General features: G+C 38.0%; 1 protein-coding gene across 1 annotated transcript in view; it reads right to left on the bottom strand.

Moving 5' to 3' along the window:
* The window catches only part of LOC149298568 (pyruvate carboxylase, mitochondrial), a 159,642-nt gene that overhangs the window by 78,752 nt on the left and 59,835 nt on the right, over positions 1-21,055 (bottom strand). The window contains exon 8 of the mRNA XM_089487272.1: positions 8,355-8,517. Coding sequence (XP_089343398.1) covers positions 8,355-8,517 — 163 coding nt within the window. The remainder of the gene's footprint in view (positions 1-8,354; positions 8,518-21,055) is intronic.

The raw sequence follows: 21,055 nt of genomic DNA, 5'->3' as shown, positions 1-21,055 counted from the left end.
TGTATATGTACAAACACACATACATGTATAAAAAGTTTCACAGAAAAAAAAAATATAGTATACACTAGACAAACATGTCAAGTAGCAATCCCAAGGTTTCAAACCCTGTTCGTTAATTTTAAACCTTCCACTAAACAACACACCTCAGACTCTCCCGCAACATAAAAATATCGAGTAAAGTACTAAATCATAATACTGTGTCAAGCTAGAAGCGTTCTGGAACAAAATATTTTACGAGAAGCAATGTTTGAAATTACATACTCTACTGTTGAGAAAATGGGGCATCTAGCTTGAAGGAACACTAGCTTGGTCAGTTCCAACACAGTAAGGCTGGGCAAGTACATTACTTTGAGTGATTGTCCATCTCTTATGTCTGGTTCTCTTGACAAAAGTCCCCAGGAAGGACTAAAATCTCAAGTTTTTCTTGTTATATTAATATGCAATATCAAACCTATTAGATCCATGCTTCGTATAGTGTGTGTGTGTGTGTGTGTGTGTGCAGAACACAAATAATGAAGTCTAGGTGAGATGGCTACATAACTGAGACAGCGTTTGGTTATTATCTCCATATTAAGGAGATGCTAAAAAAAATAAAAAAAGATTAAACAACAAAAAGCTGTTTACAAACCATAACGTCTTTCAGTGGCACAGACCTATTTAGACTTTTTCTATAACCTAAATGTTACAGAAAAACACAAAGTGGCTATGGTTTCATTACAAAAACCATTACTTGAACCCCAAGCCACTAGATATACAGAAAATGAAATAAGAAGATCCTATAGATGCCTTTTGTGCTATAAATAATGCAGCAAAAATACACAATAGAGTGTTCCAGTTTTGCCATTTTGCAGCAGAATTGTTCCATGACTTGGTAAGATTGCAAAAATATAATGATCATTTACCATGACTTCAAATGAAAACTGCATTGCGGAGCCTGCCATACAGCAATTGGTCTAAAATTATACAAGCCCTGCTGGAAAGCAAAACGAGTAGGGAAACGATAAGGCACCGATGGGAAAACATGGACACTGTACACAGCATAAGCAAAGCACAATTTTACCTTGAAACAATGTACAGTTAGATGTCATATTGCAGGCTTTATACCTTTGATGTTATAGTTGGTTATATATGATCTATAAATTGTAGTAAAAACGATGCAGGCAAGACTATATTGTAAAGGACAATGTTTTTTATTCACAGAGACCATTGGCACCTGGATAAATTGCCATTTCATAACACGTAAGGTCATAAGTGCAATGGAAAAATGAAATCTAATTACCAAAAGGGAAGCAACTGGAATGAGTCAATTCAGAATGTATAGGCTATAGAAGCCAGCCGAGAAAATGAATTAAAGAAGTGTCATTGGCTAGGTAAATGTTTAATTTGAACATAAAAGCAGCCAAAGATCATGAATCAGGTATAAGAAGGGTAGGCCAAGAGCCACGTACTTCATATTTACCGTCCTACTTCTGGGTAGAGAAGGACTAGGTGAGAGGGTGTGATTTGTGACCGTTTAGAAGTCGGCAGTCTGTAACAGGACTTCATACGCACTCGGGAAAGTGGAAAATCATTCTGCCGATAAGGTCCAAGGTCACACAACAGTTAATGCTGAGACCTACAGTTTCCTCAATAATAAGAGTAAATAATAAATAAATGCAAGGTGGTGATGGTAATAGGCACTTCTACAGAAGATGAAAAGCCTCCTAGTTGACGCTCCTGATAAATAAATGATATCATAAAGGAGAACAGCATCTCCTTCACTGCAGCCTGGAACAATAAAAGAGGCTTTCGGAATATTCTTTCTTATGTGCCGGGAGTGCACTGGGCTATTTATAAAGTGTCAGTTTGTGTGCTCTTTATATACCGTGGAAGAGAGATAAAAGTGAAAAAAGAAACCTCTGTGTATATATTAGGGAGGTGAGCATGTAATCTAACAGGCTCAGTGGAGCACAAAACTTTTGACAGTCAGTCTCGGTACATTAGAAAATCCTAGTGTGGGGGTTTAACATTGCACTGACCTGAAGAAGAAAAAATAAGGTAACTATATGGTCATCAAGCCTAATCAATACCAATCTAAACTTGTTAAGGTCAGGGAGGCAGACATAAGAGTGGTGTAGAGCACAGTTCCCCAATAAGGCTTTTAAAGCAGGTCATAGTAAATCAGAAGCAAAGGTCTGGTGAGCGAGAGGAATGAAAAGAGAAGTCTATAAGGAGGAGTCTGGGCGCAGGCAGGACACGCAGAAACCTGAAGTCGTCACTGGAGGGGTGAATAGGTAAAAAGCACCATAGGATAAGCTCAGGGAGACAGGCGAATCGGTGTGTTAGTTCTATTGCCATTATGTTGTCTCGTGACCCTCAGGCCTACATCACAACACACAGAGAAAATAAAGCAATGCTATATGCTACCACAACATTACTAGCCCTCCTATGCCTCCCTGATAAAGGCAAAGCTAGTGTAAGCATTCTCTGGCAGACAAAATACATTTTACTTGATTAAGGAGTTATTTGGGGGGGGATTTTTCAGCATTCAACAGAAATATGAATTAATTATAAATATTTTTCTAATGCTGCATTTCATTATATAATCGGGGGGCAGTACCTTTAAACCTCAGGCAGTCCTTTCTTCATTGAATTCAGCACCAATGGGATGGAGTAATTGCTCTAGAAATTCACTGCTTCACTACATTCGTGTGGTAAATATAAGATTTATTTGAAGCTTATGGCACCATTAAGCAAAGTTCTTACTAGTAGATGAAGAACATCAATGGCTGTAGGAAAGCACAAAGCCAGTAACTAACCATGATGGAGCAGCTTGACAACCAACTCCCAAGATGATCAGCGGAAATCAACCTTATCACCAGGACTTGCTTATTCTGTTTATACTTTACCTCATATCAGAATATTTACTCCATTTTAAATTAATCTTGTATCCAGAAAATATCTTCACTGTGTTGTCGAGATAATATGTTACATCAAGTTATGGATTAGAGAGATCACTAGTACTGTAGTTTGGGGTAGCCGTATTAGTCCAGTGTATAAGAATGCAAAAAAACAGAATGTTGCAGAATCTTGTAATACCTTTTTTATTGGACTAACAGTATTTAAAATAATAGACGAGCTTTCGGGAGTCCTCCAGTGCAGTATATGCCACTATTTACTATTTACGACCCTCTTCGTTTTTTGTCTGCAAATTCTCTACCGTGTTGTTTTAACCCCTGTTTTAACCCTGTATCAGAACATGTACTGGTCAGTTTTAAACTGTGTTTTTCACTTGCTTGGTCAGAAATGCTTTTGACTTGATAAAGGGAGGACTCCCGAAAGCTCGTCTATTATTTTAAATACTGTTAGTCCAATAAAAAAGGTATAACGAGATTCTGAAACATTCTGTTTTTTTGCAGAGATCACTAGTAAATAAATAAGACATTCGGGTGAAAAATGATCTGGTCAAACGTGATCAGATTTCTTTTTTAATAGGTGGGGGAGAGATGAGAATACAAAAGATATTACAAAGAATAATATATTAAGGAATAAAGATTTGAGCAATAGTTAGACATTAAGATGGAAGATTTGTAAGGGTTAAATCTGGATAGCTAGAACCAGATCAGATGCAGATGTCTTCTAAACATCAGCCTCAAACATGTGCTAACACAACTTCTACTTCTATCTACAAGTGCAGTTTCACATGTATATAGAATTGTACACATCCCTCCAATAGGGAAAGAATACCCCAAATATAATGTATTGCCCCGATTTGGAAACTACCCTATATGCCTACAATTTTTTTTTTTTATGTATGTTGTCTGTTACAGGGAAACTACAAGTTGGACATTGCTTTTTTTTAAGCTTTTCTGTGAGCACTATTGAAGTTCAACTATGTTACTGAAGTGAAGACACCCCCCAGGGCATTTTACTAGCACCATTGTTTTTTGTTTTTTTTTAAATGAATAATGATGTAGGGGATGTATCCTTGGTCATCAGTGATGAGTTTTCCACAGCACATGTCCTACATCACCTGTTAAGGAGTTAACCCATTCCCCCTAACCACGCGAGCTGCAGTTCAGTCCATGTATTGATCCACATCATATGCAAACAGTAACTGGGTACTTAGGGTTGCTGAGTGGCCAGTTCTTAACCAGCTTGACCAATCCCCCCCCCCCCAAAATATCGAGCAAGTTCTCCAAAGATATAAGGACTGGCTCTAGAAAGTAGAATTTTACGGTTTCTGTAGTTTCACCTCTTTAGTACAAAAGTTGTGTAGTTACAAAAACATATTGAAGTTTTGCAATGTTACTTTAGAAGTTGGTGCTTTTCTTTGGTAATTTTAATATTTTATATCACTGTAGGCATATATATATAAAACATTCTGACACCAAAGAAAATTGCATCTATCCAGCAGGACTTCTAGTCAGAAATCACTTAGGCAGTCTGGCATTGGCAAAAAAAGCCAGTGGGAATCTATTCACTGTGAGGTTTGTGATTTGGCTGAACAACGCAGAGCGCAGTAGCTGCACATTTTGTTCTACTATCACAGCACAATACCCTTCTGGGTGTCTTAAAGGCACAATATCAAAAGCTCCAGGATAACATAAGACGTATACTCCTACCAAGTCCAGTCTTATTTCCATTCGAGATGCCTGGACCAGGGAGGATCCTGCAGTCACTATAGAAAATGCGCACAATGTGCAGAAGTTACCCTGCTATTGGACAAGTGCAACAGAAAGCCACACAATGGGTGCAAATAAATGCTGGATCTTTGTCTTATAGAATAGGCAAGAGAGTGCCTCTAAACCTTACTCGGTAGATGTGGAGAAGGATTTTTACACAATTCCCACGTTTTGTGATTGGGGTGTCCCTACCAACTCAGCACAAAAACGTCCAACTTGCTCTTGGCAGGGCCAATGATCATAGGGCTGTGGTGCTACCCTGGGCTGTATATCTAAACCTTATCGCTTTCACATAAACTTGGTGCTGTGTCCTGCCACAAACAGGGCGATATACCCATCTTATCAGGCTGCCAGTACTTTAAAACACTATTCAGCTGGGAAAAAAAACTTAAACATTCTGATATGTGGAAAATGTATTTATCCTTCAAATATAGCCTCTGTGAGCCTAAGGGGCATTCCATGAGATCACATAATATTGTTGTATTTTAATAGAATTTTTTGCAAACTTTCTTTATTGCCATAAATAAGTTCGGTTCTTGCATTAAGACAGGTAAATAATGCATAGCATGGTACTTCAACATGCATTATTTGCATTTAATATGCAATACTGTTGGTGGGGCTGCAGGGTTGAGTTGACTGCCCTTTAATCAGGAAAAAGGCGACTTTGAAGTTAAGGTGAGAGAGGGTAAAAGTCTTCTCTGTCCCTTACGAGAATCAATGGGCTCAAGAGAAGATCCCCATTGAAGGTCAGGATAAGAGACGCCTGGTTCGATAGAGAGCTAACCAGATCCTGTCATTAATTATTGCTTAACGACCTGTTTAATGGATTCTCTGCCCCTCCCCACAGTGTCAGTAGGCACTTTGTCCCAGTCAGTTAATTGGCTACTCAATATATTTGCAGGTTTTATGTACTGAAGCTGGCTTTCAACAACATGGCTAATAAAACTTTCTCTAGGAAAAGTCATTAGTCACCTCCAGTCCCTGCAGCCATTAACCACTTAATACCGGACTCCATAAATACAGACTTTAAAGTTCTGATAACACGAAGGCAATGTATACACGTACACTATAACACCTAGTACCTGATAACCAAACTATTAAGTAAGGCTACCTTCTTTCAAGTAAAAAAGAGGGCTGCCCTGTGATGCCTAATAACGGAATTCCCTATAAGAATCAGATTTACTAAGTTACTGTAACATTTCATCTGTGCTTTATTCTGGCAAAACAGCTCAGCATTGACCTTTTAGTATTTAAGATCCCTTGCCTCACTTTGTCCGGGGCCTCTGGTGATGGGGGTTCAGCATCAGAAATGCGGTGTTACTCAGACTAAAGGTAAAAATCACAGATCAATACACTTTGCTATACATTTGGCTGGCGTACTACATGGATAAAAACAAACAATGTATTGATAATGTACGATTGAGTGTTAAATCGTGGGTTGTTGCCTCACCATCAGATATGCGATTATTACTGTATGACCTGAGGTGGGTGATGAGAGATAGGTCACGTCCCGGCTCTTTGCACAGAGGGCACAGCGCTAGGAACAGGAGCTAAAGGACCCAAGTGAGAAAAAGGTACATAGGAGGCAGAAGTGCTCTTCTGGGTCAGATTCCCATATGCATAATTAAACCATTGTGGGTGACAGCAGCTTTTTTGGCTGTTTTTAGACAAAGGATGATGACAATGGTAAACTAATGTATGCAAACCCATGTTTTTAAACCAATCAACTTCAAAACCATTCTATAGGTAAACAAGCACAAGCTATAGGTAATCTAATAAATTAACTGTCTCAGTTCCCCTTTCATTACAAGGCACCACAGTCCAGTTCTATACACAGCACATCCTGTTCTTTCACCGTGTAGGCAGCATGCAAACGGTTACATGGTTTGGCAGCGTTGCTTTTTGTCAAATCCAAGATGTTGCTAAGTGGGACAGCAGGCCGTTGGCGGAGATGTTGACATCTGGAAAAGACCTGCAGGTTGCTCAGGGGACATGCAAGAGAAGATTACAGGCTCGCTTCCAAATGATGCACAATGCATGGGGAGCTGGAAGAACGCCGATCGTCAATCACAGCTCGTCGAACCTAACGCAGCAGCCCAAATTACTGAATTGTGTGGCTTTTCATCTTTAAAGAATCCACAAATTATATATCTAAAATACACATTATAAATTTAAACAAGTACAAATGTACGTCCAGAAGCTCACTTTTTGTAGCCAGTCAAAAGGTAAACTTTTTTTACTGCATTTGATTTAATGTCAGTTAAACATCGGCCTATTTACTGCGATAGCAAATCCTGGTTATGATCATGTCAAACTGGCTGACCACCAATTCTCAGAGAAATGAATAGTTGACAATAGAAGTTCATTACTAAAGCTTGTGTAAGAAACTTTTTTTGTTTTAGTATTTTTAGTTATCTAGTCTAGAAGACTAAGTGACAACTAAGTGTTTCTTAGCAGTACACAGAACTGGTGAATGTTAATTGGATAATTCCCATAGGTCTGTATATTGGAAGAACAGATAACCACCCTTGTATTATTTGCATTGCATTCCTTTGCTTAACTATATGTTCCCTAAAAATTGACCAACTGTACTTATGGTGAGAATGTACAGCAACGAGGAGAAAATTGTACAAGGTGCGAATCAGAATTAACGGGAAATATAATGGATCGATGGCCAAAAAAATATCCAAGCCAATTTTCACACCAATGCATTATGCAAATTATTTATAGAAGTTCAGTTGGAAATCACGTCGCAAAATGCTCTTGCAAAAAGCAACTTTATTTTTTTTATTTGATCGATCGTCTATTTGATCTATAGATAAATCTTTCCTTTAATATCAGAACTCTTCAGGTGACCCCATTTATGCCATGTGGACCCAAATGATGAATATTACCTAATTTACTCCATATTAGCTAGTGCTCATGGTTAAGCCATGTAATCACTTGCTTTGATTTTGAACAAAGGAGATATTTAAAATATTCCTACAGATTCAGCTACAAATGTATCTAGAGCATTAGCTTAAGAACAATTCGTTTTTAAACAGATTATGGTTACGATGCTGAAAAGAAGCATATTAATTACCCAAGCTCATTAAACTTTACCAGATCCAAAGAATATTAAAAAAAAAAAACTTAAATTAATGATTATATATTTTTAATTGGTTGTTAACTTTTTGTGAAGAATATTAAATCTATGCATTTTAATGAAATCCAATTCCACTATTTAAAAGAAGCAATTATTTAAATATGGGTCAAGCACAAAGTTAATACCCGTCTTTCTGATCTGCGCCAACAGCACATGTATTATTGGTCTAAATGTCTGATCTGCAGGAAACCTTTTCATTTCCATTTAACAACGTGAACTACAACTACACTTTTATTATTAAAAGGGCAATTCAATAGAAGTAGCCTGCAATTAGATTTTCGTATAACAGCCCTGACATAACAGATCAAAAGTTTAAAGCTTATATTAGGTTATGTGTATACACTAGATAAGCAAGACATCTCTCTCAACTCTAGAACATTTTGTCTACAATGATTTCATATATATTTTTACCATGATTATTCCAATTGAAGTATACAGTGACATTGTGTCACTTTATAAAGAAATGTACACACACATTATAGTGTGTGTGTGTGTGTGTGTGTGTGTGTGTGTGTGTCTCAATTTAAAGATGACAAGCAGGTTACCTCAATCCGGCCAGTGTCTGGTTGGAATCCACGAGCTGGATCTTCAGTGGTGACCCTACACTGGATGGCACAGCCATTGATTCTGATGTTTTCTTGTTTAAGGCCAAGTTCTGGTAGACTCTTGCCCTCTGCCACGTGAATCTGTGCGTGAACCAAGTCAACACTGTAAACGAAATAAGAATGCAATGAGAATAGGATCAGGATAAGGATATCATTTTGAGACAGCAAATTACCAAACTGTTTTCATATTACAGCTACATGCACAGTTAAACCCTCTACATCACACAGAATTTATGGTATAGCACCAGTGATTTATTAACAAGGAGAATGCACATCAATCCAAATGCACCGGCTGTGCTCTAGCCACATAGTTATTGGGCTTGAAATTTAATAAAGTAGCCAGGCTTATGTTGAAGATTCATGTTTGAGGTTTTTTTTTGTTTTGTTTTTTTTGTTTTTTTTTATAGACGGCAGGTACACATTATACATCACAAAGATAACCGAAAAGAAAACCTGTGTCGTAAACTGTGTGTATTATAACAGGTACGGGAATAGTCCCACGAGCCGTTGGATAATACCAAGCGTTCCCCGAGGCCCTTACATCTTGCACTCTGACAGAACGTTTGCTTCATCATAACCTTAATACAGTCGCACAGTCTCTCAGCTTCGCTCCTTTTGCTCACACAAAATAGATAGAAACCTTTACCGAACTGAAAAACCAAGATCCTTCAAATCCAATCCATAAAACATCATGCGCATGCCGCCTTGCAATGAGTCTAAGCACATAACTGCTTCTCGTGATAACTACAAAATGTCATTGCTGTATAAATACTCACACACGTTCCATAACAACTATCACAAAACAAATATCAAAAGCTTAATATTCATGTAAAACTCATTTTCACACCAGAGTTTATTAGATATGCCCACAGTATTTGAATTTTCATGCTGCCTTTAGGAAGAAAAAGACTAAGAAACCGTGTTGCCTGGGATATTAAATATGAGGATTTCAGGCTGGATGTTATTCTTAACAATTATTGAGGAATAGCACAGTAAGTAAATAGCTGAGCTATAAAAAAAAATAGCATTTGCTTGGTATACTCCATTGGTATATCCATGTGTGTGTTCGCTTCCAGTGTTCACTTCCAGTTTACATCTAATGGAACAGGAAAAGGTTGGCAGCCATTAACCTACTTTTTTAGGGTCAAGAAGGAATTTTTTCCCTGGTTAGTGCAAAATTGGAGAGCCAAACTGGGTTTTTTTTTTTTAACAGATATAGAAAAGGCTGAACTTTATGGACGCATGTCTTTTCAGCCTATATAGCTATGAAATAACTAAGTACACAGACCGTTGGTTCAGCGTGTTGAGCCATGAGCAAGCCAAGCTGGATTTGCACCTGTCCTGGTGTGTGAATGTAGTGAGGACATATTTATAAGCTGTAAGCCCATGTTTTGTTTTAGCACCTATTACATACTATTTCACAGATTCTGCCTTCCTGCTGATGTGATTTTCCCACCACTCTCTCAGTTAAGATAATTTTAGAATTACTGCAGCAGTATCAGGGCATGGTCTCTGGTACTAATACAACATTCCAGGGGAAGACTGACCAACGTTCTGTCTAGTTCAACCCCGATATGCTTTTACTAGCAATCTGTTCATTTCCATAATGTCACCGAGTATGGTACCATTAAAACTGCATTTTGTTTGGATTTTTAGAACCCCCCAGTGCATTTACGCTTCTAGACATTAATCTGTCATTGACTTTAGCCAATTGGTTGAATTTACTCAAATAATTTGCCACTTTGCGGATGACTCGTGACTGCACAGCCTATTAAAAAGAGTTAAAATACTTTGGTATACTAAAAAAATTCCTAAAAGAACTAGATTATTGCAGTCCGATTCATACAAATTGCAATTTTAACATAATTCACCAATTTTGGCAAATCATATAAATCCTGGAAAAATAGGAGGGACCCCCAACGAAAAATGAAAAACAAAGCAAAGAGCTCATTTCCACTTATGTCCCCCCACACACACACTCTCATTTACTCTATTTCACGTCTCACCACCTTCTACAATGACTGCATCCGTGTCCCTGTCTGTGCAGCACAAATTGCACCAGGCCCCAATTTTTCCAAAGGCGGCCTTGCCTAGAATAGGTATGCTTTTTAATGACTTCTATAGAGTATAGGAATACATGTTTTACAAACATTTAGTTTTTAAGACAAGGGCATCAACCTCCTTTTATCAAGTCCAAAGCAATGACTACATGAGACACACAAAAAGAGTCATCATCATTAACGCTCAAAGGAAAGAACCAAAACAAATCTGCATATGGAATGCCATTTATGCAACATATGCTGTACTTCAGAAACACTAAATAAAGGTTGTATGCGGGGTTTATACGCCGGCTTGCAGAATTTCAAGGTTTTATGGAGAACCTTTGTTCTGCTTCAGTGCATTCATTCTATTTGTCATTGTAAAAAATTTAAAAGAAAAAAAAAAAAAGTATACATAAAACAAGCATACAAAGACCGATGTTGCACAGAAGAATAGATACATAAAATGTAGAACTGTGCATGGAATCTGTGATGAGGATTATTACTACCTTTTTGGATGTATGGACAAATTTCCTACAATCTTCTAACTCCTTTATTCTGGGATGGATATTAATAGGATTAAATCTTCAAGTAAGACAACGCAGAATTTTATTTAATTTAATAAGTATGCAAAAAGTATGAAAGAAGATGAGGTTCCGGGCTTCACAGGTCAGTGTATCACAAAGCAAAGATACATATATTCATTAAGGGGGGAAAAAAAAAAAAAAAAAAAGTTTCACTCAAAAGTAACCCGACTCTGTAGATACAAGGATAAAAATATATCCACTGCACACAAGATGTGGGCTCCGTGTGGGGGAGAAAATAGACTTTACAAGTGATTCAATTAAGTGAAACAGTTTAATATTTGGTTATGTCTCAATCAAAGCGTGAGTAATCCCCGGCCAAGTATAAAATGATTAGCAGAAATGGGGTAAAGGGGAAGCTATATAGAAAGCGGATTCAGGCAAGAGATAAAATGAAATTAAGGTATATGAAAACGTTATGGTTTAAATGACCACTAACCCCAAAACATTATGAAGTGAATATATGGTTTTATTTCTTAATACTAAGCATTATAGGATGATTAGCTCCAGAAATTAAAGCAGATTACACAGTAAGCTTCTGCACGTTGGTTAATTCTGAGCTCCCACGGTAAAGTTACCAAGTGTCCTAAATTCCTGGAGTGGAAAGTTTCTATTTTAGCCTAGTATTTGGGCATTATACCTCCTAGAAGGGCAGATTTATAAAGTGGAGCCAAAGTGTACATGTTGTACACATGATGACTGGTTTATATGTTGATTAATATGCCAACCAATATTGGACACCTTATGTACCAAACATATAATGATATATATATATAGTGAAAGTGTTATAGTATATGGTTTTGTGGAAAACCATCATCAAGGATGCCATACAAAACCTGGACACCTATTTATTCTCCTTTACCACAGCATAGTGCTGCTGGGGAGTGTTAAACTCATACTTTGAAGTGATTTAAGTATATTAGCTCATGTATTATACATACTGCGAGCTGCATATGTTGTGGAACATTGGCCTATAGCATTGGTAACTGCTCCTTTTTAAAAGTTCATCTTGGCAACTAGTCATACAGAGTTAAATAAGCCATAAAAGCAGCATCACTATACAGGCACACGTTCTTTGTTACATTGTGTCGCTCAGGTTATACAAGCCAAGTAATGGTTTTGGATGAGTGCACCTGATCCTCCTCCCACTCCACACTTTGGCCAGTCTCAGGTCCGCTCAATCACATCCACAAGGCTCCGCTACTCACTTGGAAAATTGCCTGCTGCTGTTTTCATTAGCTTCAATTGAGATGCTAATTGTGCTTAATCTACTGAATGAAGAAAGGGCCAATTCCTACCACGCCAGGCTGATCATGACTTTTGCTTTGCATCACATGAGGGAATTCCCAGCGAACTGGAGTTCTGTAAGACTGGGCTGTAGAAAATCTACATATGGAAACCTGTGCTTATAGCGTGAATAAGCGAGACGGTTTCATCGTAAAGCACCCACACTTTAGGGTGCAGAGAAAGGGAGGTCTTCAAAAGTATTACTTAAAACACTCCAGATCCAAATGTCTCTTTAATCAATGCTGGGGTAAGCGTTACACCGGCTCCACTACATCTTGCTTTCATCAGTAAAGTCAGGACTTTGGTGGCAGCTTCACAGTTGCTTCCAGCCGACTTCTAGATTCCTATTAAAGCTTAGAACGTACTTGTAACGTAAATCTCCAGAGAGTTTCAGCAGGTGCACAACTATTAAAAGTCCTTTGGTGAGCTTCTTGTGAATGCCAAAATATGACAGCTGGACATTAAAACTGACTTTTTATATTTTTCTTAAATAAATCCAGATATTTCTATAAAGATAACAAATGGTTCCCAACACTGATGTGCCAGGCCATCACGGGGGAAAAAATAAATAAGCGTGCAGTGACCTCACAGGTAGTTGGCAACATGACATCATTCTCCACCCAAGCTGGCAACTATGAGTAATTTTTTTTGTCATTCTCACATCAATGAGAATTTAAAATTAAATAAAAATGTACCGGCTGGTAGAACATTATCATTGACTACAGTTAAATATCTCCCTATGGCATTTTAAATGACAAGATCAAAGAACTTTTGAAATACTTTAGCCAGACAATTTAAAGGGATGCTTCCAGCGATAATTAGTAACCGGGAACAGAAGTCTCAATCAGAGGAATGGTTTCTAAAAATCAGACACATCTAGGTCACCCTAGGGAGATATGTATGTGGTTACGGTGGCCTATGTCCCATGAAACTTAGATTTTGAGTGCCAATAAGAACCATACAGCCCATCTAGACTGCCCAAAAAAAAAAAAAAAAAAAAAAAAAAAAAATTGAACAGAGAAGGACATTGAAAGCTTCTGCAAAACCTATACATACTGCCAGCATTTTTACTTGGCCTTTGAACTCAAAAATATAAAAATAAAATAGAAATAATTCCCAGGACGGTGCTAACTAAGACTACTTATGTTCCTCATGCACCAAAAAAGAAGCCTATAATAGAAGTGTAGAGATCAGGTAATGGTGCATCAAATACAGGATCTTAATTTTATCTTACCCCGTAGTTTTATTTATACATTGAACATCTTGAGAGCGGAAATATTGTCTTGATGAAACTAGATTACAATAAGATGTTGTACCATGGGATTGAACAAACCAGAAACCATCGTACATAAAAGTCAATTTGGATCTGTCAACTGCCCATGGATATGATGGAAATATATGAGGCAACATGAGGATCCTTGATTTTGAGTATTTGATTTATAGGGCATTAATATATACAGGGAGCGAAACATATTACCATGAAGCTGTTAGCAGAAGAAAATGTGATTTATGGTCCTGAAAAATTCTTATTAAAAAAGGGGCAGAACCGTGGAGAGGGGTTAAATATACATTTTGCGATACGGTACAGTTCTTTACCAATCATCGCTGCACATTACAATATGTATCTGAGCGGAATATTGATTTACGCCTGTTCCTAAGTGTCATTAAGGGATGATGGAATGGTTATAAAGGAAGACCTACTGGAACTGTATACAAAAACTATTATATATATATATATATATATATATATATATATATATATATATATATATATATATATGCGCGAGGTGAGAATGCATACAAAATGACAAACTGCAGTATGAATTTATCATTAATATTAGGCAGCTGGAAAGTCCCTTAATTCAAATTGCAAAAGGAGCAGATATTAGGCATCTGACAAAAAAAAAATAAAAAAAAATGGAGAAATGGTCACCAGCAGGTTTATTCAATATGATAATAAGAGTAAGGGACGGAAATAGAGAGCAGAAGGATGAGTCAAACGCAAGGAAACAGATGAACAGATAACCACATATCTGTCACCATCATTAATGTATTAAAACTATTATATATCTTCTGTCTTTGAAAACAAAATGAGGATTTGGTTTTGATGTAAGGGACTGCTACCGTACCCCAGAAAAGCCGAGTTCAGACACCATTCTCTTATCACAGCCTAGAACCTGGTTCCACTTTAGATAAACCTACAGTGTGTAAAACGCATTTATACACATTGTTTATTTTGGTGTAAATATCTATACACAATGTTTTTTTTGGTGTAAACACTACATTTTAGCATTTCATTTAAACCCGCAATGTGGAGTTTGAGAATGTGGCAGTCTTGTTAAGAAAACTAGAAGTGTCTGCAAACACGGAGGAAACCAAATCAAAGAACTAGTAAATTGTTAGGAATCACAGCTACCAGCAATAATGAATCCTTCCCACGTTCCTCTGTCAGTTTCAAAATCTTCTAATAATGATACAAAAATAGGTTCTAAACCTGAAAACAATGCTGCAAAGATCCACATTTATCACTTGTAAATCCCATTTTCCCTCCTAGACATAGAATGCCAACGTCTGCTTGTACGGAAGGAGTCCATAAGTAAGGTCAATGGTAAATGCTAGCTGCTTCACTATATAATGATGCCCGTTATTAAATGAATACTGAATACATGCGGCAGAACATTTTCAGTTTATAAATAGATTACTTTTAATTTTGGCAGCCCAAATTAAAAAGCTGCCTTTCCACACCAGTGAACAAGATCACAGATTTCATTCTACGTCAAAATAGCTGAACTGAGTCACTGGTAAAATTGCACGATTTTTGCCATTAGTCAGAATGACAAAGGATACATTTTTAGGCACTGGAATAATTGCTGGCAAAAGATTGAGCATTGAAGTGCAGCATTATTAGATGCTCGGCTGGACCAATGCATTGTGTACACGATCGTCTTCTGCTCTCTCACTTGGCCCTCAGCCACCGACTAGATTGTAAGCTCAAAAGAGCAGAGCCCTCTTCTCCTTGTGTACCAGCTTGTATGCAATTTTACATTATTTTAACAGGGCTATTCATGCAATAAATGTAATGTAAAGTGTCTATGGCTGATGTTCCTTGCAGCATGCCATTTGCTCAATGTGACAGAAGACACAGAGTTGATATAAAAAAAAACAAAAAACATTAGTACCCACTCGCAAATCCAAGATTTTACCTGTGCTGCACCCAATTCTGTTAGACACCCTCTTACTTATCCTAAGCTTAAAACGCTCCATAAAATAGGCTACGCTTATCTTCCTTGCATGCCACCCTTCTGCTTCTACGCTGGCTCCCTATTACCTTCAGAAATAAATTTAGAATCCTTCTACTAACATATAAAGCCCTCTTTACATTTCTGCCCATGTTCTTTCCATGGGCTGTGGGTTTCCTTATCACCTCTTCCCTTTCCCGTCTACAAGACTTCACTCTCTGGAACCTACTTCCAACGAACCTTCAGTTTTCAACCTCCCTCCCAACATTCAAGAAACACGAAAAGCCTTTCCAGACGAGTGGAAGCTGTTATAGCCGCAATGGGGAGTACTTCATATTAATGTCTATTTATATATATAGATCCTGCTGGTCTAATGGTCAGGTGTCCCAATACTTTTGTCCACGTGATGTATAACAGCATCTGCTTGCAGTCTAAGAATGTCCATAGAAACAAGAACAAGCATATCCTCAGTACCAAATGGAAAATGGGTGTCACGTAATATAAAACAAACTGTTAACTTGTAGCACTGAGCATAAGTATCCCGCTCCACATCAGTATATTAAGTGTGCTACGCTCCATGTGTCTACTCTAGTTACAGAGACATCTGATTTACAAGGCACCTTGTGCATACAAGGGAGCATAATGACAGGAGGGCATAATGAGGCAGAAAATCCCTTGGATCAACAAGGAAACAGCTTTTCAGTACAGCAGTCAATGATGTTCATCTTGTTAGACAGGTAAACGTATCTTTCTGTGCCAGACCCTGCATTCTTCATTTTCTTCTTAAAATAGAAAAAAAAATTAAAAAAAAAAAAAAAATTTGATTGAGGAGTTAAAACCAGGAACAAAACAGATGGGGGAGGAACACACTTCAGGGGAAAGTGAAAGAACCGTGGTAGATATAGTGATGGTACCTGCATTACTCCAGCTAACAAAGGATAAAGACCAACATGTGTGATTGATTCAGATTGTGAAACTCCCTATCCTTCTTACACCATCACCTGCCGCCACACACACACACACACAATACTGTACCGTAGAGATAATGTTATCTCTAGAAAACTAGAAAAAGTGCAAAGGAGGGCTCTAAAATTAATTAAGGGGATTAGAAGATACTAGTTATGAAGAGACTAAAAAAATTATATATACTGGGAAAAGGGCATCTTAGATGGGATATGATAACATTGTATAACTATACACAGGGCCAATATAAAGAGCTCTTCAGTGACCTGTTCATTAACAGAAATGTACAAAGAACAAGAGGTCACCCTCTGGGACTGGAAGAGCACAGGTTTCATAGACGACAAAGGAAGGGATTCTTCACAGCGAGGACAATAAAGGTACGGAATTCACTTCCAAGGGAGGTGGTGTTATCAAATACATTAGATCCCTTCAAAAAGGGTTTTTTTTTTTTTTTTAGAAAGGCATGACATACAGGGCTATAAATAGAATATTTTAGTGCTTCTTGATCCAAGGAGAACTCTGATTGCCTTTTGGAGTCAAGAAGGGATTGTTCCTTCCCTTAATTAGGGAATTGTTTGCCTTCTTTTGGATCAAGAGTAGGAATATTAGTGTCGCGGAGCTCGCTAGTCCGACCGACTACCTCCGCTGACTCAGTGTAGGGTATAACTAAAAAGACCGATTTCTCACACAGGGCTGGATATATCCAGGAAAAACACACATTAACGTAATCAAGATATTGGGATACAAACCACCCCCTTAATCTGCCTCCCAGAGACAACAGGGGCAGTAAAGGGATTAACAGTACGATAGGGTCCCAACCTCCACTATCTATTACTGACCCAAATCAGTTCCAAGGTTTGGCTGGGGTAAATGTCTGTAGTGGTGGAACCGGGGAGGGGGAAGACTCACTCCCTGGTTGCAGATCCTGGCTGTGTGCCGGAGATAATCCCCTCAGCGAGTGATGAGAGGATACTGCTGGGGGGTAGCCACACAAGTCTTTACAAAGTTAGGGAGGAGGCTGGCTGTTAGGCCTCTCCAGTGGCCCCAGTGATGGAGGGTTCATCACAGTTCGGTAGAAGGGTGGAACTTGATGGATTTAGGCCTTTTTTCAACCTTATGTACTATGCAACTATGTCATATTTGTAACTATGTCTTATGAGGAAGGAGAGAGCTAGACAGGAGAGAGAAACAAAAATAAAAAATAAACTAAGTTAAAATAGTTTTCACACCTTTTCATATCCACACCTTTCACTCCTACTGCTCTGCACCATGTCCACTAGAACCAAGACAATATCCTGATGGCCCCTGTGAGATTAACAGTTTAAGGTTATGTGACCACTACTGATGCTGCTTTTTTATAACCAAAAATACCCTACATATAAAATGGATTGCTAGTCTCCTGCCAATAGAGGGGTAGGTTTGGTGTAAGGGAGGGGGGTAAATAGCAAGCACTGATTTCCTTATGAAAATACTGCAAATTAAATGCACCGAACGAAAGCTGAGCGATCACAGCAATGGAACAATCACCTCTTGACCTGGTCAATTTTCTTTATGATCAAGCTGCCCGCCACTTCTGAAAACACTCGCGCTCACTTAAAACCTCTGGCCTAAGCCGGCAGGGTAACGCTTTGGTATTTACAGCTTGTGATATTTACAGCAGCCAAACCAATGTTTATACAAGGGGATTCTAAAACATACGGTCAGGGGAGGCTTCCATTAATCCTAAACCTTATGGCCCAATAAATTTATCTTGTTAACAAGCCTTTGCTCCTAATCAGGGATTTGTTTGTAAAAACCAACCTTTAGCCAGATTTTATTTTCTCCTCTCACAACTGCCATATTTCAAACGGAGCTCTGGGTTTTATTTCCATTTGCTCATTTTCAAAGGTTGCCTTTCATTTTTATGATAGTTAAAGGTTAATGAAGGGAGGAATGAAGGCAAAGGGGCTGTTTATGACACCCCTGACTAGATAGCAAATCAACCTGCTAATAACACTAAGTACAGATGTTAACTATAGGACATAAGCCATCTTGAACTTGTCCAAATGGACACATCTCTCCTTTTTCTTATTACTCAAGCAGAGTTTCTGCATCAATGAAGGATATTTCTCAAGGAAAAATAAATATTTCAGTATTAAAGGCAGTGTTGTACACAGGCGTGTTTGCAAGAGAAATTGATTTATATTTTAACAAAATAAAACATCCATTATCCTAGAGGATGGTGCTGTAAGCAGTCATGTGGTATTATGGGTGACTTTCACTGCTCAGACACCGCACTGAGCTTATTCTTTATGCCAGTCAATTTCTGTATCCTACACAGGCTTTCAAGAGTCAGAGTATGGGTAATTAAGAACAAAATAATCTGTTTACCACAGCTCACTATGATAAGGAACTGCCTTATTGGCCTATACAAAAAGCTGATTACATAGAACCAAAAGTGAGATTATGCAGAGGCATTCTGCGGTGGGGTGCATGGCACCCAAGCCCACGGGAACCAAGCTGCCCGGCAGAATCATATTTTTACCTACATTCTTCTAATTCTTTTTCTTACCTCATCTTTCCTCTTAACTAGAATGTCATTCATGAATTACAATTGATGACATCAATAAAATTTAACAAGCAGTACTTGGCTATTGGATGACATCCTAGAAAATATAGGCCAAGCTCCAAGTTAAAGAACAGAGTGAGATAAAACAGATGAATACATGGATAATTAACATTTTCAGGTTTCTCATTCACTCGCAACTTACGTGATATGTACAACACAGCTATCTTTATAAATAAATTTAAAAAAAGGGGGATTTCCCCTTTAACGACACCTGGTTGCTTTGCAAACACACCAACATTTTATAGGTCATCTTTTTTGCGAGGATTACCCAATAAATAATACCCTGCTATTTATGAAAAACAGGATTCTATTTGCATGGTTGTAGTTACAAATTCTCTTCCACAGACTCATCTTATTTCTCTATCACCCTCTATATAGACATAAACCTTTATCTAGCAAGCTCTAAGTGTCAAAAGCCTGGATTCAGCTAGGACTATAAAATGATATATATAAGATATCAGAACCAAAACACCACAAACAGCCATGAAACAAAAAGAAAAATGGGAATACGTAAAAGGGTGGCAACATCTGTCTTCATCAAGCTTTCAATGTTTAAGGCAACTACATTAAAAACACCAAACACCCTTAAGCTGAAGTTAGACAAATGAATGTTACTTGTTGGAATGGGAATGACCCAAGCTGTAGATTTTGCTGCATCTGCATTCTTTTGTCACCACTCTAAGCTAGATCTCTCACAGCCGAGATTCTTGTCTCATTAAATTTGCAGTCAGAAAACAAGTATACTTTGTGGTTTTGGCTTTTACAGTCTGTTACTTTGGGAAATATTACATCTTAGGGCCTGTTTTATGTCTTTGCCTTGTATCCTTGTTTCCGCTGTCATCTCACGCCTTTGACTTAAGCTGCCAATACCGACACTAAGGTGCAAGAAATGAACAGCGAGATATCATCATATAAATCAGGTCACCACGGGCTAAGGCGTACAAGTGGTATTTAGCATTTAGCTTTGTGTGTATTACTTTATAGAGCCAAGCTAACTGCAATTACATCACAAATGTTCCAAAGTATATTAAATGTTTTCCTAACAAAACATTTCAATAGTCATGCTTAAACTGTAGGGCAGTAGATGTTAATGAGTAATAGGGATATTAATAGACTAAATACATACGGATTATGTTCTTATTGCATATAAATCTGTAGAACTAGGTGAAAAGTTTAGCATATGCCCAGAACAAATAATGCAAAAGTGGCACTTGAAAACTTGTGGAAATATTTTCAAAGTTTCCAAGGTTGCGTGCCATAAATACCATCCATGACATCATGATGCATGCATATCTCGCAGGAGCAGGCCAAAGTAAGTCCTGCAGGAACATTTTCTATCTTTTTTCCCAGCTCTGTGTATAAACACATTTAAAGCTCAGACATACAGAAGAACTGTTCAACACATGAAACAATTGTCAACAAAAGGAGGAATGTCTTACGGAATGCCACAATTAGGTGCCAAGACCTAGAGACTGTAGACGCCGATTACATTGATTGACCAAGGCAATCCCAATAGTTTCAGCTATGGGATAAGAGACACTTCTATTGACTTTGGTCACCATTCAGTGGCTCGGGATATCCAGGCACGCTTTGTGGTCACGCCTCATTTCAAGAATAAAATTCGCTGCAAAGCTAGAGGCGAGAAAACATGAAGTGGTGCAACATTAAATAGTAACTTAAGTATTTCCTGTCATTGTTTCTTATTATGGATATAAAAGCCATCATCTCCTTTGTGGGTGAATCTGAGAATTCACTGCGTATTTAGTCTTACTAGATATACATTAATTGTCAAATATCAAGAGGACGTCCAGGTTCCTTCACCAGCTGATGGCTGTGCATGCAAGTTCACAAATTATAGTTTCTATTTAGCACGTCTCCTTTAAAAGCCCATTCTACTTAAGACAAACTCCATCTAATCATG

The sequence above is a fragment of the Sceloporus occidentalis genome, unplaced genomic scaffold (genome assembly GCF_023333645.1).
Source record: "Sceloporus occidentalis isolate IW3139 unplaced genomic scaffold, rSceOcc1.0.p SCAF_32, whole genome shotgun sequence".
NCBI lineage: Eukaryota > Metazoa > Chordata > Lepidosauria > Squamata > Phrynosomatidae > Sceloporus > Sceloporus occidentalis.
The sequence above is the reverse complement of the archived record's forward strand: the minus strand, read 5'-3'. Positions and strand labels throughout refer to the sequence as shown.